Source organism: Xiphophorus maculatus, chromosome 9 (assembly GCF_002775205.1).
Source record: "Xiphophorus maculatus strain JP 163 A chromosome 9, X_maculatus-5.0-male, whole genome shotgun sequence".
Lineage (NCBI taxonomy): Eukaryota > Metazoa > Chordata > Actinopteri > Cyprinodontiformes > Poeciliidae > Xiphophorus > Xiphophorus maculatus.
The window spans coordinates 1,224,048-1,244,032 of record NC_036451.1 but is presented as its reverse complement, the minus strand read 5'-3'; the positions used below and the strand labels follow the sequence as shown (position 1 = coordinate 1,244,032).

Here is a 19,985-nt window from a genome sequence, read left to right as displayed (position 1 = left end):
TAATAGTGTAATTTGTGCTGAGGCAAAACTGCAAGGCTGAGGCGTTTACCTTCCCCGCAAGATTTTAACTCATTAAAATATGAATGTTTCATTCATCTAATATTAGTCAGTAATTAATCATTCTTTCTTTTTCTTCTTTGTCGTCCTCCGTTCTTTTTTCTGTCTTTCTTCTTTTATTTTATTCTTCAGGGTGTTAGAAATGTTTCTGATTGTCACTGAAAACTGATTTATAATGCTACTAACTTAAAGCAGCTTTTTTCTGTTTGCAGTTATAAATACTTTTACTCATAATCCTTTGAAGATGCACTGATCTCCTTAACTTTGGGTGATCGGCCGATATTTGCATGTGAAGCCGATCTTATCCACCGATCTTATTTATCTTAGAAACGATCTAAAAACATTTTCTGTCTTCTTCTTCTCTTCCATTAGAGAGATTTTATTGACAGACTGGTCCACCAGGCCAGTTCACAAATTTTGCCAACTCAGCGACTTTCTTACTACGACGTTTTAGGCAACAAAAAAAAATAGAACTGGCCAAAAACCTGCAGTCAGTGCATCCCTTTGCTTATGAATTTTACAACTTTACATTTTAAAAACAGTTGATACAACAAAGCTGTGATCTGGGATCATTTCAGCTGCTTAGTAAGTAAGAAAAGGACTTTTGTGCAGTGCAGCTTTTTTTGTCCTGCCATGTTTTTTCCAGAGGAGATGAGGGAGCTTTGCCACCGGGCCACTCCCAGGCGATCCACACTCGGCTGGATCAAACCTCACCACACGGTCGTTTCTCTGCTGCACACGAGGCCCGGAGGGGGCGGGGCTTAGAGGGGAAAAAGTGATGTAAAGGATGAGTGGAGCAGAGCGAGGGTTCACTCTGCAGGGGACTGTGGAGCAGAGAGATCCAGGGTCTCTGACATGGAGGTTTCTCTGCAATTTGCTCGTTCGAGTTGAGTTTTTAGTTTTCAGAAACCGGAAACGTTTCCGTCTGTTTGGTTGCATTTTGGAAACGGTTGTGATGACGGAGCGATGCAACTTGAAGGCTCTGACAGCGGCTCTGTGTTGCTTCTACCACAGGAACTCGGTCATCAAGGTGAGACGAGCTTTACCTTCTTCATCAGAAGAAAAAATCTTCTTTCTGAAGCTCCTTTGATCACTGGTTGCAGTTTATAGCAGACCACAGGAAACTGACCGGTCCACTTAAAGCAGGGGTCCAAAGTGCGGCTCGCGGGCCATTTGTGGCCGTTGGAGTGATTTTGTGTGGCCTCCAAATGCAAATCAAGAATTAAGCAAATTTTGTGCAGATGCAAACTTTATATTGGTAATCAGGGTACAATTATAATCAGTTAGATTTTCTTGCAGTAGAAAATGTTGAGTACAACAAAAAGTATTTTTATAACCAAACTTTTATAATAGAGAATTTTACTGAAAAATCAACTATGTTGTGCCTAAATCAGCCTAAATCAACTTTGATTTAGCATATTAGCTAAACATGTCAGCCATGTTTAATAGTTAAACACGGCTAATATCTTTCAATATTACATATTTAATTCATTAAACATGGCTAAGCATTAGCCATGTTTATTATTTAAAATGTCTAATGTTTAAATATTAAATATGGCTAAAGTTTAATGTTTAAACATTGGGCACATTTAATATGTAAACATTAAACATGGCTAATGTTTAGCCACATGGCTAATGTTTAAACATGGCTATTTACTAGCCATGTGTAATATTTAATTTATTAAACTTGGCTAAATATAGCAAATGTTTTTGAAAGAAAGTGACTCAAATATTTTCCTTGTAACTGAATAAATTTGTTCTTCAAGCCCAAAATGATTTGAAAACCAGATGAAATTTTCTTTAATGCAGAAAATGTTGAAGTTTTGAATCTATAAAGAATAAAATCCAATTTTTGCAAAAATTACTTGATTCTATTTTAATCTTTCTATTATTATCATTTATTTTATTTTATTCTTTTTTTTTTTGGTTAACTTTTGTCTCGATGGTGTTGGCCCACACTGCAAAAACACAAAATCTTACCAAGTATTTTTTTTGTCTGGTTTCTGCAACTTGTGGGTCATTAAGATGCATCTCCTTCACTGTTGTCAGTTTGGCAGAATAACTTATTTCATCGCGCTGCGATAACTGGTTCTGGTATGCTAACAACATGCTAGCTAAAGTTAAGATGACAAGATAAATGCCAGTAACCATGGTAACCAGTTTAAATGCGGCCCGGCTCTTTCTGCAGAGCGTGTCCATCCGCCGTGTTTACAAACAAATAGTCCGTCTGTCTGTCTTGTTGTAACTTAATGAAGATGAAACCAGAAGTCATTGGTCAGACTTTGTGTTTCTGCAGCGTCCGTCTCTCTGTCCTGCGGACAACAGGGAGGGGATCTGATCACGCTGAATGCTCCTTCTCTTTCTGAACACTGCGCTCTTATTTCCGGGACCAGACGACCCGCATGAAACCCGCCTGTGTGACTGTCTGGCTCAGAGTGTGAGATACATGTTGACCTCATCTGTAACCGCCGCTGGCGGACAGACGAGGCAGTGTGCTGGGATGAGCCAGAGCTGCTGGCCGGCGGCCGGCGCTGCGTGACGTCAGTGAGATGTATAAACGTCACTGAGTCAGTGGGTGAAGTCGGGCTGTGCAGCAGCTTCTGTTCGGTTCGGTTCTATCAGATACACCTGTGGTAAAAACAGAAATGAAGGAAACGGATTTTATTCTGCAACATGAGGTCAGATTACCAGAGGAAACTCACATTATGCTTTTAAATCTTTCTTTTCCACATTTAAAGGTGCTGTACGCAACTTTTATTTTAGGAAAAATGTTTTTTTTGCATATTTATTGTCATGTTGCGACAGTATGAGACAGAAAATCTGTGAAAAGATCTTTCTCCACTTCCTCCCTGAGCTCTGAAAAAGTGCACCAAAAACGACCGATCAGAGCCAGCAGGCGGGTCTTACTGCTGTCAATCATCCTCATGTACTCGCTGCTAAATGCGCTAATGGAGGGGAAATCTTACAGTGACATGAAAACTGTAACTGTCGTCGTTGGTGGCCATGCTAACTAGCATGGCCATGCTAGCTACACACATATTATTGACACAACTATTACAAGCTGTGCTAGCTGCAGCATGGCAGAGAGCAAGGGGAGGAGAGAGAGTGATTGACAGCGCTAAGACCCGCCCCCTGCCTCTGATTGGATGTTAGAACTGGGAGGAGACAGAGGAGCTTGATTCTTTTTTTTTTTTTTTTTACAAAAAAATAAGTCACAATATGATGAGAGCTTGAACAAAGTTGTGAAAAATATATTGTCTATAAAAGTTACATGCTGCAGCTTGAAGACCAAATATTTTGGGCCAAACTTGTCGAATCAAAAGTATTTAAAAAATATCTTTTTTTTGTTTGTTTTGTTTTTATGTAGCAAAGGAAAGTTATTTACCGTCGATCCAAAACATAATAATGTTTTTACATGTTTTTTTTTTAAAGCATCTAGTTTTCAAACTATTTTAGGTTCTTTTGAGCAAATTTATTCTCAGTTTTAAAAACAGGTTTTGGGTCATTTCCTTTCAAAAACGTTGCTATTTTTTCCAAGTTCAATACATTAAATAAAAACTGATTTAGGTGCTGAGAGACATAAAAATATCAGATTCGATGTATGTGATCCTGTCTAGCTGTTCTGCAGCAAATACTAGTTAAAAATGTAACAGGGAACAGAGAAAACTGAAAGGAAAAAATGACCCAAAGATGATCTACTCAGCCGTGGAGAGACTAAGTGAAGCTTTCCTAGCGACTGTAAATACACAACAAAAAGCATTTAAAGGCTAAAAAAAGTAATTTTTCATGACGTTTTTGAGAATCTGATGGTAAAAGTAGAAACTATTTGAATAAAACCAGAATTAGTGGTGAAACTCGGCACCAGAGCATCACCTCCTTTGGGTTGGTATTCTTGTAGCTCTTCCACCCCGTCCTTCATCTGTGCTGCCGTTTGTCCTCGCGACCCAAACAGCCAGAGGACTTGTTCCGCTCCCTTTATGCTCCTCCGTCTGTCTCCTTGGGAGGTCGTCAGTTTTCTGTGCCTCACAAATCAAAGCTTATTCCTTTCAAACCAAAGTAAAATATCACAACAGGGATTACATGAGATGGTGGTTTCACTTCATTTACTTAAATGTTTTTTGTTGTTTTTCTGTCTAAAACTTTACACCTTATCCATCCAAGTTGAGAGGAATGTTGCTATAAAATTGAAACTGTCACAAAATGAAAATAACCCTGAAGATTTCTAACCCTGAGGCACAAAAACCTTCCACCTGGCAGAAAGTTCATTTTCCCACATTTTGTATGTTTGAAACCACAAACTTCAGGGGTCACATGATGACATTTCTGAAAATCATCTTTTGACCCCCAACTTGACCTCTCATGACCCTTTGGGGTTCCCGCCCCCCACTTTGAGAACCTCTTCTCTAACAAACCTGTGAGGCTTTCAGAGTAAAGGACAACAATGTGGAAAAGCTCAAGAGGTTTGAAAAGTGAAACTGTTAGTTGGAGTTATTTTTATTTAAATCTTTTTTCTTTTTTTTAAAGAAACAGAATCATCGTCTTGATGTGAAGTTTATTTAATAAAAAGAATAAATAAATAAAGATGCATTTTCTGTGGAAATAAACTATGAAATATGTGTTTATAATACATAAGAGGTGAAAAACTTCACTCCAGTAAGAGCAGAGATGCATCAAAACAAAACTAGAGCTACTCCTAAAAATACATTTTTTTCAGAAAACTTTGCTCCAGTAAATGTAACTGAATAATTGTCACTAGTTTCTATCATCTTGGTGTTCAGAGATGATTCCTCTGCAGCTGAGGAGTAAAATACTTCCTGGTTTAATCACAGGAAGCTTCAGGTAAACAGGAAGTCCCTGATGGTCGATCCACAGTCATTTAGTCTCATCAGCTTTGATCAGGATTGTCCAATTACTTAAAGGGCCGGCGCCCCTCATGCTTTAGATGTTTCACTGCTTCAGCACAAACAAACTCCTTCAAGCTTCTCAGAAGTAAAAAAAAAAAGAAAAAAGTTTCACGTTCACAACAAGAAGATTCCGCTGAGTAATCAAAAATATCTTTTTCTTTGTATTTCTGTTTTTGCGTCACGTCTGGGAAATCATTAGAAACTTTTCAACAATTGACAGGAAGACGAATCCTTAACGTCTTCCTTAACGTCTTCCTTAAGACGTTAAGGAAGACGTTACAGCGTTTCAACTGTAAACGCTGAAAGATTTACAGTGAAAGAAGCAGAGATGAGACGTTTCAGATGACAGATTGAGGAGCCAAACGTTGGGCTGCAGTAAGAGAAGCACAACTTCAACTTATTTAATACTGAAAAATAATTACACCATCAGACGGACTAACATATAAAGTTATGTTAAAAGTCTTTTTTAATATCTTAAGGACCAAAATGAAAATAATTTTGCTCTGGTTTCTTAGTACACTTAAAATAAGAACAAAAAATGTGTTTACAAATAACTTTTCAGCAAAATACAGAGGCTTGTTTTAAGTAAATAATTCCTTAATTTTGATGAAAAAGTTCTAGTTCCACTGGTGCCGTTACCTAGCAACCCCAGCCAAACTCAGCACGTTGCCTGGCAACCCAGTTCTAGTTCCACTGGTAGATTATCTAATTTATAACAAGACATTCTTCCCATGTCATCGGTGAAATAATCTGCCAGTGGAACTGGAACTGTTGTTTTTGTTAAAACAAGCTCCTATATCTTTTATGAAAAGTTACTTATAAGTTATTTTTGTCTTATTTCAAGCGTAATAAAATATCGGCTCTAGAAACTAGACCAAAACTACTTGGTAAGATTTTGTGTTTTTGCAGTGTAAAGCTGATTCTGACATCATTTGTCCCTTTTAGTTGGACTTGGAGGGTAAATAAATCTGAGTTGTTGTTTATGCTTCAGTTCATCTGTTGCAGCCTGTCAAACACTTTCAGTGTTGCTAATGTTTGTTTTTCTATCTTTTTCCTTCAATTTCTCCTTCCTGAATCCCTTTGTCCTCCTCGTTCTTCCTGCACATGAACCATCAGTGATCTTCCATTCATGACTTCATAAGTAAGAGTAACGTCGACTCATGGCGTCTCTTCATTGAACAGCGATTAAACAGCGAGCGCAGCTGCAGGTGGAAAGACGTTTTTTATTATTGTTGTGGCTGCTGCAAAAACTGGAGGCTTCACATGTGGGGGAACAATCATTAAATCAGCCAGATTATTACAAAAATAATCCATGACACTTAAGGACTGAAGCACAGAGAGAAAATGGTGAGGAACCTCTTCCTGGTTGAGGATGTGAAGCTGCTGTTATCTTTCATCTGTTTCATCACATTTTTTTAGATTCTCCAGAAACTTCCTGACAGAGAAAGAGAAACTCCACCTATCTCAAGCTTTGGGAGTGTTTTGCGTCACTCCCACTCGCTTTTGTTTATGTGCGTCAGGTGGAGGTGTGTGTGGAGGCGGGCAGGCAGGCGGGGGACGTCATATGACGTCGCGCAAGGTGAGGCAGAGCGGCGGAGGGACAAAACCTCTGTGGAGGCAGACAGAGAGAGAGAGTGTGTGAAATGGCGTTTTATTTGTGAGCCAGCAGCGTGTGTGTCGACGTGTGTGTGATGAAGGAGGGAACGATGCAGAGACCCAGCAGCTCTTCTGTAAGTCTGTCTGTTGTTTGGTAGAAATACTCTCCTTCCGTTTCTACTTTTACTTAAAAGTAGAAAAACCGGAATGTGTTTTGGTAGATATGCGTCTCAAATCCACAGAGGAGATGGTAGAAGGGAGAGAGTCCAAGTGTCACGTCTTGGATAAACCCAGGGGTGTCCAAACTTTTTATCATGACTCATTTTATTTTATTGTTTTATTTTAATATGACAGAGGAGAGAAGGAGAGCTGAGGGGAAACGTACATGAAGGATCATTCCTTCACCAAAGTGCTTCACGTCATAAAATCATAAAACCGTAATCAGGTTTATTGGGAGCCGCAAACAAAACCCTAAAATAAAACTCCGTTATAAAAACCATAAAGCGTAATTATTAACAAACGTTGGAGTGGTTGATCAGACCAGCTCAGTTTGAGGTCTGGGTTTAAAGTGTGTCAGTGTTTCGGCTGGTTTGCAGTTTTCTGGATTTTTTTCTGGGGATGCAGAGCAGAACCAGAAGACCTGAGAGGTCTGGACGGTTGCTATGACGACAGCTGATCTTTAAAGTATTTTACTGCTAAGCCAGTAAAATACATAAGTGATTTATAACTAAGTTTTATTTTATTTTAAAGTTTATTCTCTGACGCAAAGCGACTGGATGCTGAAACATTCGTCATTTTTCCTGGAAATGTTCCTCAGCTGACAGAAGGCCGACTGAAGGCCGGTTCAGGTCAGAGGTCAGCCTGATCTCTAGTTTCTAACTGAAGCTATTCTAGATCTATGGCTTTTTAAAAGCCCATCTAGGAACAAGTGCTGCGAATCAGCTGTTGCTGCTGCACTATGATGCAAACGTGGGATTGTTTTGTTCAGTTTGTCTGTCGACGTGAGTCTGTCCCTACCAATAAACTTACAATAAAAATAATTAAATATTAGCTCTACTTTGTTCCTCTTAAGGTGAAAGATAAAAACTTTGGTTTTGTTTCTGTTCTGGCTCATCCACACATCGATCTGCTCTGAGCCAGTTTTTCATAAGCGTTTCTTCATCAATATTAAGGAATCATTGACTTAAAACAAGCTCCTATATCTCACTGAAAAGCTACTTGTAAGTTAATTTTGTCTTATTTCAAGAGCATTAAGATATTTGCTCTAGAAACGAGATCAAAATACTTGGCAAGGTTTTGTGTTTTTGCAGTTGCTAATGTTTTAGTAAGTGTGTTTTTGTAATGTTTTCTCTTTTTTGATGTTTATAATTGTAAAAGAAAAAAAAAGGATAATGCGGATCCAAATTAACAAAAAAAACAAACTTTAAATAAATTAAAAGTCTGTTTCTTTAATGGATTTCCAAATACAAATACAAAAATACAAATTTTGTATAAACCTGAACCAAAGAAATGAACATTATTCAGTTAAAAAGTTGTTTTTGCTTTGAAAGGATTAAATCAAAGGAGTGAAACTGAAGGACCAACATTTCTGAGTGAATAAAGCTGTGAATGGATCTCTGGCAGACACAGATTTCATCTGAACGGTTCCTCCTGTTCTCCTCCCAGTTCTCCAGGGACCAGTTCATCCTGGACTGTTCGTTGGAGAAGCTCCGCAGAGAGCTGGAGGAGGAGCTGAAGATGAGCAGCGAGGAGCCCAGGAGTCACGCCTGGTACCACGGCGCGATTCCCAGACAGGTACAACACAAAAACAGAGACACTCCCTTTAAAAGTCCAGTTGGAAACCAGTTGGACCAGGCCGGGTGTTATTAGCCTGCAGCGCTGCGACTGCTGGCAGATTACTGGGTGTGTTTGGACCCCAGCAGAGGGGTTGCTCCTCCAGGCTGCCTGCCGTACAGAAAGCTTTCTGTATGCGTTTGTTTGTTGTGCTGGATGGCTGTGTGAGGGAGGCTGTGTTCTCCAGGGCTGAGATGTAATCGCTTTTAATAAGCTGCTTCCTTTGGCTAAACTACCATTACACTCTAAACAAACAGCGGCCTAATTAAAGCCCTGAGTTCGGCATGAAGGTTTGTGTGTTTCTGTGGGAAAGAAAAAGAGTGAAAAGCTGCAACTGAAACAGAGAAACACAAGAAAACAGGACAAAACAAGCCTACACTGCAAAAACACAAAATCCTAACAAGTCAATTTGGTTCAGTTTCTAGTTCAAATATTTAGTAAACTTGAAATAAGAGAAGACAATTACTATGAGTTTATTTTAGCTAATTAATTCCTCAATAATGATATTTGTTTCAGATTATTTCACTGAAAACATGAGGAGAATGTCTTGTTAGAAGTCAAATAATCTGCTGGTGGAACTAGACCTGGGTTGCTAGGTAACGGACTGGACTTGGCTGGGGTTGCTAGGTAACGGGCTGGACTTGGCTGGGGTTGCTAGGTAACGGCACAAGGCCTGTCACTTGTGAAATAGGTTAAATAATCCGCCAGTAAAACTAGTACTTTTTAAACATCAATATTAAGGATTTGTTGACTAAAAAATCAGCCTCTATAACTTTCTGTAAAATCTCTTGTAAGTTAATTTTATCTAATTTCAACTGAACTAAGATATTTGCATGAGCAACTAAACAATAATACTTGGTAAAATGTTGTGTTTTTGCAGTGTAGGTGGCTGGATGGAAATAAAATTTCTACATGTATAAAATGTTCAAAAAAAAAAAAAAACTTTTCTCAATAACAACACTGAACAATTTATGTTAACTTTATTTAGAACAAAAGCTGAGAAAAGCCCGAGGACAGGGCCAGTCGGTACGCGCGAGATCAGAGCGGTGCTTCGCTAGAGGGGCGACGGTAGCCGCGCTCTCGCTCGTCTGAGCGCTCTCCTTTCGCTGCGGCGTGTCTCGCGGCTCTAGCAGAGAGGGAGCTAAGGAGAGCTCCTGCGGCTCTCCTCTCTCAGAGCCTCTCTCGCGTGCTCGCTCGGCTAGCTCTACGAGGCCTTCTGGCTCGCTCTCTCTCTCTTCTCTCTCTCTCTCTTCTCTCTCTTCTCTCCCTCTCTCTCTTCTCTCTCTCTCTCTCTCTCTCTCTCTCTCTCTATCTCTCTCTTCTCTCTCTTCTCTCTCTCTCTCTCTCTCTCTCCTCTCTCTCGTCTCTCTCTCTCTCTCTCTTCTCTCTCTCTCTCTCTCTCTCTCTCTCTTCTCCTCTCTCTTCTTCTCTCTCCCTATCTCTCTCTCTCTCTCTCTCTCTCTCTCTTCTCTCTCTCTCTCTTCTCTCTCTCTCTCTCTCTCTCTCTCTCTCTCTCTCTCTCTCTCTCTCTCTCTCTCTCTTTCTCTCTCTCTTTCTCTCTCTCTCTCTCTCTCTCCCTCTCTCTCTCTCTCTCTTTCTCTCTCTCTCTCTTTCTCTCTCTCTCTCTTTCTCTCTCTCTCTCTTTCGCTCTCTCTCTCTCTCTCTTTCTCTCCTAGTAGAAACATGTTATAGTTATTTAATTTAATGCTATCATAATGCTCAGGTCTACGCATTGACACTGTAAAAATTGCTTCTTTGGGAATCAGTAATACAAAATACGATGAGTGAAATCCAGATATAAGGAAAATATTTAATTTAAGAAACTTTGCAATTCAATGTTTACATCCTGTCACATTTGGGCAAAAAGGTCTGACCTGTGTCGCCTGCTTCCTGTGTGGATCAAGTGTCGGTTACAGTTTATGTAGCAGAAAAACATCGCAAAAGAAATTTGATTTAAAGTGAAACTGAAAAACGATAGTTAATCTGAGCCGAGGGAAACAACCAGAGCTAAATGTGTCTTTCCATCCAGACAAATTAAAGTTTAAAAACAGCGTTGAACTTGTTGACACGTCAGTGAAAAAGAAAACTAACATTTTAGAGCATGTTAGCCGTGCAGAGCAGCCGGCGCTGCGCTCATAAAACTGGTTCCAGCCACCCAGACCACCATCATCAGATTTAATGAAACGTTTGGCCTGCAAACAGACGCTGTGTTTGTGTAACCGCTCACGACCTGCAGGTCGCAGAGAGCCTGGTGCAGCGTGACGGAGACTTCCTGCTGCGGGATTCGCTCTCCAGCCCAGGGAGCTACGTTCTGACCTGCCAGTGGAGAAACGCCGCGCAGCACTTTAAGATCAGCAAGAAGGTACGGAGACTCAGTCCGACTTCAAGACTCGGATTTTATTATGAGATCTTTTCATGATCGCCAGCTTCCACAGCATGAACCATTTCATCATTTGGGTTTTATTTTCTGTTTGACTTTGCAGGATTAAACAAACATACAAAAAACACAAACTGTTTTAAGTCACTGGTGTCCAAACTTTTTGCACCATGGATCAGATTCCCACAGCAGGACAAACTCAGGAGCCATATTGTCTTTCCAAATAAAGACGCAACATTATTTCCTTTTTTATGTGCTCAGTGTGGGAAATGATTAGGCAACTTTCTTTCTCAACATTTTGAAAAACATTTTTGGACTTTTTAAAAAAAAAAATTCTTTTTTTACTTTTTTCCCAAAATTCTGACTTTTTTCCTTCAATCAATTCAGAGTTTATTGAGACCAAAAGTCAGAATTTTGAGTTTGATGTCAGAATTATTTATTTTTTCAGTAGCTCTAATCCTATTTTCTGTAACTCAGCAATAAATTAAATATGAAATATTTAATTAAATACAAAATATTTAATTTAAGCAAAGTGGCCGTTTGTTGTCTTAATAAATGATAGACTGTTTCCTAACTTTTCTGGTAATTTTTTTCAGTTTATTTGATCTAGAAAATCTTTTAATTTATTACCAGTGACAAAATCTGAACTTTCTTCAGATATTTATGACGCTAATTACCATGATATTAAAATCAAAATAAAACACTGATATCAAAAGAAAAATACTTTGTGTTCCAGATATATTAGTATTTAATTGCAGAACTAATTTAAATTCTCATGCTAAAAATTACAAAAGTGCCCACTGAAGGTCCAAGTTTGTACCATTGTTGAATTGAAGTTGGGGGCCACACAAAATTGTTCCAAGGGCCACAAATGTCCCCTGGGCCACAGTTTGGACACCCCTGTGTTTAAGTGATCTGATGAATTCATCAGAACGTTCAGCTTCAAGGTGTCAAACAGCATTCCACCATATTCCTAATAAAAGCAAACTCACGTTGTTTCTCCCCAGCTTTAAGTCATATATTATCATTAGTTTGACCATTTATACTCTGCAGAACCACGTTTCTTGTTTTTCACAGTCTCACGCCTTTAGATTTATCAGAAAAGCAGAAAAAAATGAAATTTTGTCTGTTTTGACTCATTCAGATGGTGATCCTGAATGAAGCGTACTCCAGAGTGGAGTATCTGTTAGATAAGGAAGGGTTTGACAGCGTTCCTGCACTCATCAGATACTATGTTGGCAACAGGAAACCCGTCTCACAGGTTGGTTTTACAAGCTACAAGTTGTTCTAGTGTTTCTTCATAATTCACATGTTCAGTCTTGACCAGTTGATATTTATGTAATAAATGTGGAAGTGTTTAATAATTACATAGATTTCAACAAAATTAATTCCAGTTTTCTTTTACATACAAAAGTCTGAAACCGGAACCTTTGTATTCATGTGTTTCTGATACGGCATTACAATCTGATGCACAAGTGACATCCGCTAATGACAAAAACTTTTTTCTTGGCTCACTGGGGATTCATTTTAGCTTCAAAATCAACAGGATTGGACCATTTTGAAGCAAAAGGCTGTTGTTGTGTTCAGAAGGAGTTAGCCTAGCAGCAGAGCTACTCAAGCCAGAAATAGCATCTCAATGCTAAACATGTAGCATCAATGCTAATGTTAGCAACCACATTTCTAAGGCTTGAGCAGTTGAATAATCTAAATAACAGGTTAAAAACAATAAATATCTTTCTTATTGAGCTCATAAATCTGTTTATTTAATAATTTTGCAGCAAAAGGGGTTTTTGAATTGAAGTTGTTGCTTATTTTGTCGAATAAAATGTGATTAATTGATAACAGGCCGTGTAATAAACTCAAGTTAAAATCGTAATTGATCCCCACCGCTGGTTTTGATGGAAAAAATAAAACCACAAATCTTTCTCCCCACTTAAGGTTGTTGGTGCCATCATCTTCCAGCCGATCAACCGAGCGTTCCCGCTGCGCTACTTGGAGGAAAAGTACGGACTGTCGAGCAACCACAAAGAGGCGGGGCTGATGGTGCAAGAGAGGCGGAGCCAGAACCGCCTTAGCCTCAACATCACCAACGGTCACGACGGCGCGCACAACGTCCACGACGGCCATCATGGCCAGGACAACGGCTTCGTCCGCGGCGCCCAGCTGAGGTCTGCGCACCACAAACTCACACAAACGTGCAAATCTAACACCAAACCTCCAGATTCCTCCGTGGATTTAATTAGGTGTTTTATTTTCACTAAGTTGCTTCGTTTTAAACCGTCAGCTGTGTTTAAATAGCAGAAATAATTCACTTTTTCTAGTGAGACTCACTTTTTCTCCAGTTTTGCTCAAACCCTGAATCTGACGGTGCAGTGAGACTGATTTCAGCGCTTATATCTGTGTAACGATGATTTGTGGTGTGTGCATCTAAATCTCACAAATGTTCAATCAATTCATATTCTGACATACTCTGAACTCAACTCCAGTTTTTCTGCTCCTTACATATGGAATGCCAGAAGGGCCAAAAATAGCACAACATTTGATGTGTCTTTCTCACGCAAAGTATATTTCTTCATACTTTGCGTGAGACAAATCGAGGAAAATACAAAACTAAATGTTAAGATTTAGGAAAAACAAAAGTTTAGTATAATTGAAGCCTAAGAATGTGTAGCTAAGCTTTCAAATATGCTTACTGTTTGCATTTCAGGCAGTATCTCTATATTTCTTGAGCTGCTATGTAAAATATTCAATAGTTTTATATTAGTTTTTACAGATAGACCCAGTCAACTCATTTTCCCCACTTTACCTCTCCAGAGGGTTTTCAACAGTCCTGAGACATGTTTACATGTAAAGTTTTCCTTTCCTCTTCCTGTCAGGTTGAAAGATCGATGCGGCAGTCAGCCAGCGAGTCTCAATCAAGTCCAGGAGAAGCGACGTCCCCTGAAGGCGCACCAATCGGAAAGCTTCCTGCCTCTGGGTAAGAAATGAAAAACGTTAGCTTGCTTCACATAAATGTGTATTTTGGTCCGATAATCACAAACTTATTAATAGTAAATACTAAAAACTAACAAGTTAATTGAGCTAAACATTAAAAATTTGTTCTGCTAGTGCTAAAGCGCTAAACTAATAGAAGATGCTCAACACAATGAGCCCTTCAGTGTGAAAGCAGGATTTTTTTCCACTAAGCTGATCTTCTGTATAAAACAAATTCATGTTAAATCCAATTAATGACGTGTTATTAAATTTATTTTTTATAACTTTGGCATCTTTTTTCCTCCGTAGGAACCAAACAGCTGCCCCAGCAGTCCGCGGACCCGCTGCTCACCAGCCCCGGACCAAAGTCTCCGGTGTTTCGGACCGGCAGTGAGCCGGTCCTCAGCCCGTCAGCCCAGCGTAGATCTGCAGAACCTTTAGCAGGTAATCAGATATTTTTATATGAGCTCTTAATATAAGAAAATATATTTTTACTGTTTTACTTTTATGTAGTAATAACAGTGTTTAAGCTTAGGCTTACACAGATCTAAAAATCAAAAGCAGAAAACCAAAAGAAAACTCACTATTTCTAAGAACAAGGGTTTGTTCACACCAGCCCTGTTTAATTCGCTTTAATCCAACTCTGGTCCGTTTGCCTAGAAAGTCCGGTTCAGTTTGAGTAGGTGTGAATGCTAATCAACCAAAAAATCTAACTCTGGTCCGCCGACAAACCACGCTTTCGGTTCAGTTGAAGTGAACTCTGGTGCGATTTGAATCCATATGCAAATGCCAAGCGGAACAGAGACAGCTCCAAAAGCAGGAAGTGGACTGCAGCACAGGGAATTCTGGGTAAAAACAACCAAAACAAACGCACGAGGCTAACGCTAGTGGGAGAAATGACTCGTGGTCTTTTACCAACGACATAAGAGAAATCCTACCACCGCCATTTTTGTTTACATTTGGTGAAGAAGGAAGTTGCACTCAGTGTCTCCTTCACAGGTTTTTGTGTCGTTTCCTTCAGTTGTTCTTGGTGCAGCGCCCCCACAGGCCAGGAGGGAAACAGGTTTTATAAAGGTTTTTTTGTTTGCACAGTGCTGTGTGAAAATGTGTCAAATTTTGCAATTTTGGTCCCAAATTGAACCGAATCTACCAAACTACCAGGTGTGAGAACTCCCTAAATCAATTCTGGACACATTTCTGGTTCAGATCTGACTGAAATAAATATTTTCATCTGACTTTAAGGCTGTAAAATCTCCTCTGAAGGTTAATATATTGCTGTCAATTTAAATTTACTCTGGAAATTAACTTGTGTGTTTTGTTGATAATAATATTAAAATCTGAATGTCGCTGCAGGTCAAGCAATCCGTGGTTCCGACAGCCAGCTGTGTCCCAAGCCGCCTCCCAAACCGAGCAAAGTGCCCCTGACCCGGCTGCCCCTCATGTCGCCCTCTAGCAGCTCTGGGGAAAACCCGGCTAATTCCAGGAGGAGTGGAGGTGACAGCTGGATGTTTTTCCACAGATGTAGCCCATTTATTCAGTATTCAAGTATAAAAATCACAGATGGATGTGTTTCTTCCTCTGCAGCTCCGCCTGTTCCTCCTGCGAAGCCCCAGAAATGTCGACATTTTCCTCTTACGGATTCCCGCGGTCCGTCCAGCTGTGTGGTTTCTCCTCCTGCAGTTGTCCAGTGTCCGGACTCGGAGCTGTCGTCAGGAAGGACGGAGCGGCTGAATCTGAACCCAGCCGACCTCCGGTCCTACAGCCCACCTGAACCGGACCGGGACCGCCAGACTTCGCAGAACCCGTCCACAGCGTGTGGCTACGTGGAGCTGCTGAAAACCGACGGCGAGGCTGCGGGCCGGAAAACGCTCGACAGAAGCTCCTACCACCACGCCATCGCCGCCTTGGAAAGCACGAGCGAGGAAGAGGAGGAGGAGGAGGAAAAGGCGAGGCGTGGGTTTCTGCGGCCGGTTCTGGAGACGGAGTCGGCCTTCAGGCCGGCGGAGTTCAAATCACGTCTGCTGCCGCCTGAAAACAAACCGCTGGAGATGGCGGTGCTGAAGAGAGCGAAGGAGCTGCTGCTCAGCCACGACCACCAGAGCATCGCCACACACCTGCTGATGGCCGACTGCCAGGTACACACACCTCACACACACCTGCTGATGGCCGACTGCCAGGTACACACACCTCACACACACCTGCTGATGGCCGACTGCCAGGTACACACACCTCACACACACCTGTCACCGTTTACCGTTTAAATTATTTTATCATTCAAATACCAAAATTTCCACTTAACTTTATATTTTGATTCATCTGATGATGTAATATTAATCCAAACTGTTCAGTTACTAATAACTTTTTACCAAATACTTTTACTCTTACGTAACGTTTGAACTGCTACTTTTTACTTTTGCTTTTACTTCAAATATGTTGAAGTAGTACTACCGTTACTTCTGGTTTTGGTTTCTCTCCTCTGTCAGAAAATGGAGACAAAGTTGTTGAGGTGTCAAATGAACCCAACAAACACGACGCAGATGTTTTTCCACTGAGAGATGAAATATAACTGAATTTCTTCTTAAGAGCTTCTTGTAAAAATGGCTGTTGTTGGTTCAGGTGGCGCGGATCCTGGGAGTGACTCCTCAGGTCAAAGGTCGGATGGGCGTTTGTTCAGGTCTGGAGCTGGTGACGCTGCCGCACGGCCGCCAGCTGAGGCTGGACCTGATGGAACGGTAACCATGGCTACCGCAGCGCCTTGTTTTTATTGGTGACGAGTTTTATGATGGCAGCATGATCAAAAACCCAAATCCGTCCCCCAGGCACCACACCATGGCGATAGGCGTCGCCGTGGATATTCTGGGATGCACCGGCACCGTGGAGGAGCGGGCGTCCACCTTGAATCGCATCATCCTGGTTGCCATGGAGCTGAAGAACGCGGTCGGCGATCTGTTCGCCTTCACGGCCCTTATGAAAGCTCTGGACATGCAGCAGGTAACAGAAACACGACGTTCACATGCAGACTGAACAAAATAACGTTACAAAAAGAAAAAATAAAATACTACTTTAAATGGTAAGGACTTTAAATTTTACGGCTCCTTTAAAGCTCACCAATATTTCATGATTTAAAATCATCATTCAATTCATTCCAGTTTCATGCCGATAACCAAAACTCGTCTTTATCTAGCTAATTTTTGACTTTTGAAACTCAGAAATTTCCATGTTTTTTCTCAGACTAAAGTCAAAATCAGAGTTTTTTTCTGGCAAATTTTTGACTTTTGAAACTCAGAAATTTCCAAATTTAATCTCAAAATTAAAATGTGATTAATTAGTTTTTTTATGGAATTGTTTTTACTTTTTGAAATGAGAAATTTCCTTGATTTTGTAGATTTCTGAGATTTATCTCAAAATGTTTTTTGGAGGAAACTTGCCAAACACCCTCAGCCAAAAAGATGTGCAAGATAATTGTGCTGTCTGTGTAAGACTCTAGGGGGCGCCAACATGTGAAACATTGTGCGTTTCCTCTGAGTTGCTGTTTGTGTTTTCTGGTCCAGATCAGCCGCCTGGAGGAAACCTGGACGACTCTACGAAGGAACTACACGCAGACCGCCATCAGCTACGAGAAAATCCTCAAACCTTTCTACAAGAGTCTGTATGAAGGAGAAGGTAACAGGAAAAACAGGAAAAGCTCTGCTGGCATTTCAGCGAGTCGAAGTGCTTTCTGCTCTGTGCAATGCAGACGATACAAGTTTTAAAGGAGCTACATACCACGAGTTTAACTTTTTGCTTGTTTTTATTCCTCTGTTTGGGTTTCTACTGCTTCTATAAACAGCTTTTCTGGAAACAAGTTAATGTATTTTGGTGCCTGAAAAAAGAAACGTTTCACAAGCCTCCTGATTGTTGAGTCAGTGTGCCATTACCTAGCAACACCAGCAGAGTTCTTCCCGTTACTTAGCAACTCAAGCTGATCTCCAGCACATTTGATCAGCTGGTTTTACTGCTGTACAATGGCTGCTGGAAAACACAAGAGTTTTGTTGTCTTAACATCTAGAAACTACTTGCTGCATTCTTGTTGGCTGTGCAGGAGGCCCCATTTCTGCTTTTCAAAGATGTACGATTGTATATTTGCAGCCATTTTCACCATGTTTTGTCAAGATGTAATGAACACATTTGTGTCACCATAGATCTATCCTAACCTGTTCAAAGTAGCATCATTTGAATATAAATATGGAACATTTTCAGGACCTAAACTTTCTCTTCCAGCCTCCTCTCTGTCTGTGGTCTGCATCCCTCTCCTCCTGCCTCTGCTCACCCTGATGGAGCGACCGTCAACCACGCCCGAAGGGGTGGAGCTCTGGGAAACCAGCGACCAGGGATGTGACATCATGCTGCGTCACCTGGAGGCGGCGCGCAACATCGCGAACAACGCTCAGAGCTACATGGCCAACGCAGAGAAGATCATAGAAGGTCAATAAAAATAGAATCAAGTTCCCACACACCTGTCAAACCTTTGTGCAGCACAAATTTATCATTTTAAACATATTAACAAAAAAGTTTCCACAGTTCATGAGATCTCTGGAAACATCTTTAAAATGACAGCACAAGCGAAACATTTTGCTGCACAAACGTTTGACACCAATTTGTGCCGCTGTCATTTCAAAGATATTCATTTAAAAAAAGCTTCCTGAGGTCATCAGAGGTCAACCAGCCTCCGAACCCACAATATTTACAAAATTCAACAAAATTGGTGTCAATCATCTGTCCTCTGTTTGTGCTGCAGAAAGTTAATTTGTGCTGTTTTTGTTTTGAAGATATTAAAGTTAAAAGGTCAAGAGGTCAACCAGGCTCCACACATTACCCAAATCTATCAGAATTGTTTTCAAATGTTTGTGCTGCTAAAGTGTTAATTTGTGCTGCTATCATTTTAAATATGTTAATAAAAAGGTTTCAAGAGGTCATCACTGCTCACATTTACAAAATATAGCTAATTTAATGTCAAACAACTCGCCTACGTTTGTGCAAAAGTTTTAGTTTTTGCTTCATTTGCTTTGAAGATATTGATGATGACCTTTGATGACCTTTAGAAAGTTGTTTTTTTATCAACCTCTTTAAAATGATAGCGGCACATATTAACATTTTTGCAGCACAAACAGCAAATATTTGACACCAATTTTGTTAGATTTGGGTAACGACTGGGGAGCTGGTCGACCTTATGACCTTTAAACTTTAATTATCTTCAGAGCAAAAGCAGCACAATAAAAGTGTTTGCAGCACAAACGTAGCCAAGTTGATTAACACCAAATTTGTTAGATTTGAAGAAGGTGGGAGGTTTTATGACATCTGGAAACATTTATTAATATCTTTAAAATTATAGCGTCACAAATGAAGAAAAAAAATTTGCGGCACAAACGTAACACAAACGTTTGATACCAATTTTGTTAGATTTGTAGTAATTTTGAGACGTTCTATTTTCCGTTTTCCTGCCCGATTTCCTTCGACTTGTTTTTGTTTTCGCCTCTTCAGGGTTTCAGTTTGACGAAGATCTGCTGGAAGTTTTTAAAACGGACTTCCAGCTGCGGCTGCTTTGGGGGAGCCGCGGAGCAGCCGTCAACCAATCAGATCGCTACAACAAGTTCAACCTCATCCTCACCGCGTTGTCCAGGAAACTGGAGCCTGCGACCAAAACACAGCTCACTAACTAAAGGACTAACTGACTTGGACCCAAAACGGAGCAAAGCTTCAAATGTTTTGAGCCACAAGCAGCACAAAACAAAACAAAAAGCACGTTGGTTTGTGTTTCATGTTTTTCTTTCTGTTTAAAGTGAGTTCAGTAATCAGGTCAGTTTTTAATCCAGTATTAAATATTTACCACAACATCTTAGAGACAGAGGAAATACTGCATTAATACCAAAACTATGAAGATTTGTTGTAGAGCGACACGTTGAAACAGAAACTGTGGAGCTGATCACAAATGTATGGAGGAGTGATCCTGCCAAAATTGGCAATGACTATAGAAGTAAATAAATGGCTCAGTAAAGTAATTTTGCCAAAAGTTGCATCCAAAAAATAAAATATGAAAATTTTCCCGGCTTATTTTATTATTGTGTGCTATTATTTTCATCAGTATTAATTTAACTTTATGACCAGTAATTATAATTTTCGGTCTTACTTGCAATCTTATTGTTTTATTAGTTTAATTTATTTCATTATTTATTTGTTCTTTCTTTAGATATTTTTTAATTTACTGT

General features: G+C 40.1%; 1 protein-coding gene across 4 annotated transcripts in view; it reads left to right on the top strand.

Annotated features, from left to right (window-relative positions):
- bcar3 (BCAR3, NSP family adaptor protein) overlaps positions 1-19,985 on the top strand; it is a 76,926-nt gene extending 56,941 nt beyond the window's left edge. For 3 of the 4 annotated variants that reach the window (XM_023340201.1, XM_023340202.1, XM_023340203.1), the window contains 13 exons: positions 8,223-8,351; positions 10,627-10,752; positions 11,912-12,028; positions 12,706-12,935; positions 13,644-13,744; positions 14,050-14,184; positions 15,094-15,234; positions 15,325-15,875; positions 16,357-16,472; positions 16,560-16,731; positions 17,292-17,403; positions 18,001-18,204; positions 19,261-19,985. In XM_023340201.1, coding sequence (XP_023195969.1) covers positions 8,223-8,351; positions 10,627-10,752; positions 11,912-12,028; positions 12,706-12,935; positions 13,644-13,744; positions 14,050-14,184; positions 15,094-15,234; positions 15,325-15,875; positions 16,357-16,472; positions 16,560-16,731; positions 17,292-17,403; positions 18,001-18,204; positions 19,261-19,439 — 2,313 coding nt within the window. In that variant the 3' untranslated portion in view covers positions 19,440-19,985. Of the gene's footprint in view, positions 1-894; positions 1,088-8,222; positions 8,352-10,626; positions 10,753-11,911; positions 12,029-12,705; positions 12,936-13,643; positions 13,745-14,049; positions 14,185-15,093; positions 15,235-15,324; positions 15,876-16,356; positions 16,473-16,559; positions 16,732-17,291; positions 17,404-18,000; positions 18,205-19,260 lie in introns of those variants that run through there. The other variant, XM_005805236.2, reaches the window with a different exon arrangement.